Here is a 4,826-nt window from a genome sequence, read left to right on the forward strand (position 1 = left end):
AAAAAGGTAAAATTGTCCAACAAGTTACTGAAAAGGGACAAACGTTTAGTCTATCATGAATACTTTTTCTGGTTCCTGTATTGTTAACTGTCCTGCAAACTCCAAGTTAGGAACCACCTAGGTCTACAGAAGAACAATGTATGCAAAGGTAGATTTCAGAGTTACAATACATGCAACAGCAAAACACTGCCACTTTCATTTCTAGACATCACAAATATAAGCCAATAACAGTAAGAGGTAGGACTCCTGCAAAAGCTAAAAAGGGTCAAGTGAACATTATGAAAAACAAACTGCAATTTGTATGACTGTGATCATCAATGTTTCATTTTCACCAACCTCAATTCTCTCTCATTAGCCTCAGTATCTTAGATGATGTTAAGTATGAGAAAACCCAAGATTGACTTAATTAGATGAGATACACATAGTATTGTTGACATAGCATAAGAACAGCATTGTTGTCCCAATGTACACGTTACACTGATATGTGTGTGAATGAACTGAAAGCATTAATTGTGAGTCTGACTGAGAAATACTGTATTGTATAGAGTTTTGACAGCTACTGGTCATAAAACTCTGACCAACATTTCCCCCAGACCAAAGATACTAAGGAACAGCTTGAAACATTCCGAGTAGCTTGTTGGTGTTTTCAGAAAATAATGACACGAAATTAAACACCAGCACTTAAATAAAAGTACTTTTAAAGTAATTTTTCATTTAATTGCTTAAAGTTGCCTAATCAAGCGTATTTTCCTTAGTGCGAATATATGTTTCATAGTGATAGCTATGCTTCCATTTCTCCCTCTAACTTATTGAGGCGTGCGTGTGCGTGTGCGTGTGTGTGTGTGTGTGTGTGTGCGCGCGCGCCAGGCGGTATGACTTTACAGGCACTCTTTCTCCAGGTCAGATATTATTGCCTTAGTAAGTGGCATGGATTTTATTACAAGGCCATGTAGGACTTTTGAGAACTGCAAATACTTTATTTTTATTATATTGAGATTGTAAGGAGACAAAATAAATCAAGTCTGTGCAAAGATATTGATGCTCTTCCTTCTTCACTACAAAACAACACATCGACAACTGTGAGGGTAAACTTACAAGCTGTTGGAAGCTCTCCTTCCAGGGGTTTGGGTGTTCATGCTCTTCTGGGCTGACTTGAAAGAATCTGCCTGGCTCAGGATGCATCATGGGACGTGTGTACTCAAACACCTCCATGTATAGACGCTTCCTAGAATTTTCAATACCAGATGAAACAAATTTCAATTGGTTGTATTTTAATGAAAAGACAAGTTTTAATGCCTTTGGCAGCACTGACCATAGGATTGGGTCATTGGCTAACTGGCTGAATCTTTTGCAGACACAAGCTGCCTGACAGAGGTCCTGTTCCAGTAAGTAGGAGAAGATCTTCAAAACAACCTCATCTGGAAGTTTCTGCTGCAGATATTGCTCTGCTGGGGCTGCTGAAACACACACACACACACACACACACACACACACACACACACACACACACACACACAACACACACACACACACACACACACACACACACACACACACACACACACACACACACACACACACACACACACACACACACACACACACACACACACACACACACACACACACACACACACACACCACACACACACCACACACACACACACACACACACACACACACACACACACACACACACACACACACACACACACACCAACCCACACACACCACACACACACACACACACACACACACACACACACACACACACACACAATGTAAGCTTTAGGAAAATAAATGTTTTACTCCAAGCACATTGAACTATGGAGTCATTCTATTTAATGGATTGCAAAGTAACAATATTTACAAGGAAACAAAGAAAAAAATCAATAATGATTAAATAAAAAAAAAGGAGAGAAAACGCTAACGCTCTCCTTGCCCCAGCTGCAGAGATTAAGCACACACCTGGCAGGTCGTGGCTCTTACCGGACACTCTTGCCCGCTTGGCTCGATGGCCAAAGGCCTCTGTTGATGAAGTGGAAGCTCCCTGTAAAAGAGGGGAATTAGGATATCAACTTCATGCCAGGATTTATGCACTAGGTAATCGACTGGGAAATGTACTGCTCTGCAACAAAATCATTGTTCTTTTAAAAGAGGACACAATCAATCAGCAAATCCCTCTGATTCACACACTGAAGTCTGTAGACATGCACACTGCAGTCAATGCACAAAAAAAATGCACTTTAATGTTTCAGTCTAACCTCCATTGGGCCCTTGCTGGGGCAGGCAGAGGCGGTGGCAGAGGCAGCAGCGGTTCTCTTGGGAAGCAGGGTCTTGCGTCGAAGCTGGTAGGGACTGTTCTGAGCTCCTGGACCAGATTCCTCAATAGCCATCTCTGCTGCAGCTGCTGCAGGAGCCTCCTCATCTGGACAAAAAGTAAAACAGATTTCCTATAAATACACCACTTTCTCAAGAGGCACTAATGCACAAAGCTGCAGTTTAAACCAAGGCCATCCAATAAAATTAAAAACAAAGGGTATTTATCTGATAAATCAAATCCTCTCTTTTTTGCTCAAATACACAACTAGAATATTTCCTGTGACTGCAACAAACAATTAAACTGCTGACACTTTTATTCTTCTTACTCACATGCTGTAATGCACACTGCGCAGGCTAACAGAAAGGGTAATAGTTGGTAAGGCAGACAAAGGTTAGTGATTGATAATGGCTGATGCACCCCCTGCAGCCACATTACCAGTCTTTCATGTCTAGTCATTCACAACAGATATCAGGCAGTGTGCATTTGTCTCTGTGTACTATATGAGCTGAATCAAACTCATATTTTATAATGCTGTCAAATTAAGGGCCGCAGATGAAGTCGATCAGACGTGCTGCTAATGGCTAAAAACTGAACTGCGTAGCTGGCAAATCCGCGGTGTAAACAAATCGAGCTACGGCTAGCGGGCTCTGAGAACAAGGAAGGGGATGTGGGTTCAGTCTGCTGGCTACGCTAGCTTTGAACGACAGCCCCAAGCAAAGAAAATGAACTCAGTGAATGCATCCAAACCACGCCGTTTCATCTATCACAGCTGATCTTTTGTAACCTCTGGGAGCTGGGGCAGCTAGCTAGCATTGCCCCGTTCGCTGCTTTTGTTTTTGTTAACGTTACACCCCAAAAATGGCAGTCCATAGACGCCGCAGATTTGCACCCTCAGACTCGTTAGTGACAGCTGGGAATGCGACGGCCGAGAAAACACGCCTATTGTGGCTCCAGCGTGTAAAGTCTACCTCTTTCCTTCAATTGAGGTTGACTGGATATGCGCTGTTAATGTTTACCGTTGAGCTACATAACGTTATGCATTACGTTAGGCGAAGGCAACCCCCCAACCTCCACATAACCTGGTAAACGAGCTAGCGATGTTAGCTAGCCCCAATCACTCAAGCCAAACAAAGCGCGGCCTGGCCTAAGCCACAGAGCAAGAAGCCCCGGGTTTTCCTGTTGAACCCGCCGTCTCTAGGAGTGGAGTACAAGACAAAGGCAAAAAAACGAGGGTTATGTGAAGACTGTTATCACCCGACACAGCTACGTACTAACTCATTAGCTGACTGAGGCCTAGCTTACCTCTATCCCCGTTGTTCCGTTCGGGCTGCACCGGGCGCGGCCTCGACACTCGCCTGGGTCTCCTGTTGGTGGCTCTGACGGAGTTCATCTGGGGAGTTGGTTGTTAAAAAATAGGCTGCTATCCTCGACCGCCCGTTTCTAAATTTAGCCCTCTGCCCAAACTACCACCCGCACAGCCTTTTTCCCAGCTACAGCCAAACAATTGCGATCATAAACCCGCTGGTATTTGGGGTGTAATCGCTTTTTCTTTTCCTCCTCCGTGGTGTTACAACTCCCCCCGTATCGCTGCTTGGTGCCAGCTCCGTCTCAGTCTGTAGCAGGAGGAGCCATTTACCCACACGGGAAACAATCGCGAGAATAAAGAACAGAGTGTCCATTCGACCAATCATATTAGGCTTTTCATGATCTCTTCCTACAGCGGCCAATTAGGACCTTCGTGTCAGACGACTTGACAAACCTTTCTGTTGGGGTTCGTGATCGGTCAAGCGGCGATTTGATCAATGCTTGGGTACTGATAATGATTACAATAATGTACATTTCGCAGCCCTAGTCCCCTTGTCACAGGCACATACAGGCTACAGCTATATGTTAGTAGGTTTTGTGTGCCACATTGACAATAACCACTCTCAAATGATTTATTAACATTGGCATCACCTTGAATTTGTGTGGCCTAACTGTCTTCCTATGTAATTGATTTATAATTTTCCATGTATCAGTAAAAATATGAGTGTTTGGAACATACTGAGCCTATGTAGGGCAGAGACTGGGGTTATGTTGCAAGAAATGTTAATATTAAGAAGTGTATCAGCCTACCTTTCCACAATATGTGAATGTTAAAGCAGGATACCATTTTTTAAAGTATTTTAATAGTTATAAAGACGGAAACTGAATGATCTTTTTGTCATTCATTTTTATTTTGAGTCGTTTGATGTATCACTTAAATTCAAATTTAAGGAATTATGGATACAATTGGAATCCATGAATGCAAACTATAATCTTTTTACAGAAACTTTTCAAGCCAGCAGGAGGTGAGTATTTGAGCCTCAAATCATTGATTTTGGATAATCACTTTAATAAACACATTTGGTAAATTAGTATACTTTCACGTAATTGGACCACCAGATGGCATTGTTTGGCTGCAAAGAATAAGGCTACGATTTCAAAGTGCTTAGGACACACACACACACACACACACACACAC

The 4,826-nt window shown here is 42.8% G+C and overlaps 1 protein-coding gene across 6 annotated transcripts in view; it reads right to left on the bottom strand.

The window, feature by feature from the left end:
• Nucleotides 1-3,962, bottom strand: part of fbxo11b (F-box protein 11b) — a 28,332-nt gene extending 24,370 nt beyond the window's left edge. For 3 of the 6 annotated variants that reach the window (XR_004327273.1, XR_004327272.1, XM_032502722.1), the window contains exons 1-5: nt 3,626-3,962; nt 2,265-2,428; nt 1,969-2,050; nt 1,313-1,457; nt 1,096-1,225 (exon numbers count right to left, since the gene is read on the bottom strand). Coding sequence is in view for 4 of the 6 variants with exons in the window: in XM_032502722.1 (XP_032358613.1) it covers nt 1,096-1,225; nt 1,313-1,457; nt 1,969-2,050; nt 2,265-2,428; nt 3,626-3,713 (609 nt within the window). In the remaining 2 variants the exon portion in view is untranslated. The remainder of the gene's footprint in view (nt 1-1,095; nt 1,226-1,312; nt 1,458-1,968; nt 2,051-2,264; nt 2,429-3,625) is intronic. The other 3 variants (XM_032502725.1, XM_032502724.1, XM_032502723.1) reach the window with 3 other exon arrangements.
• Between the last annotated feature and the right edge of the window lie 864 nt (nt 3,963-4,826).

The sequence above is a fragment of the Etheostoma spectabile genome, chromosome 21 (genome assembly GCF_008692095.1).
Source record: "Etheostoma spectabile isolate EspeVRDwgs_2016 chromosome 21, UIUC_Espe_1.0, whole genome shotgun sequence".
In the NCBI taxonomy this organism is placed as follows: domain Eukaryota; kingdom Metazoa; phylum Chordata; class Actinopteri; order Perciformes; family Percidae; genus Etheostoma; species Etheostoma spectabile.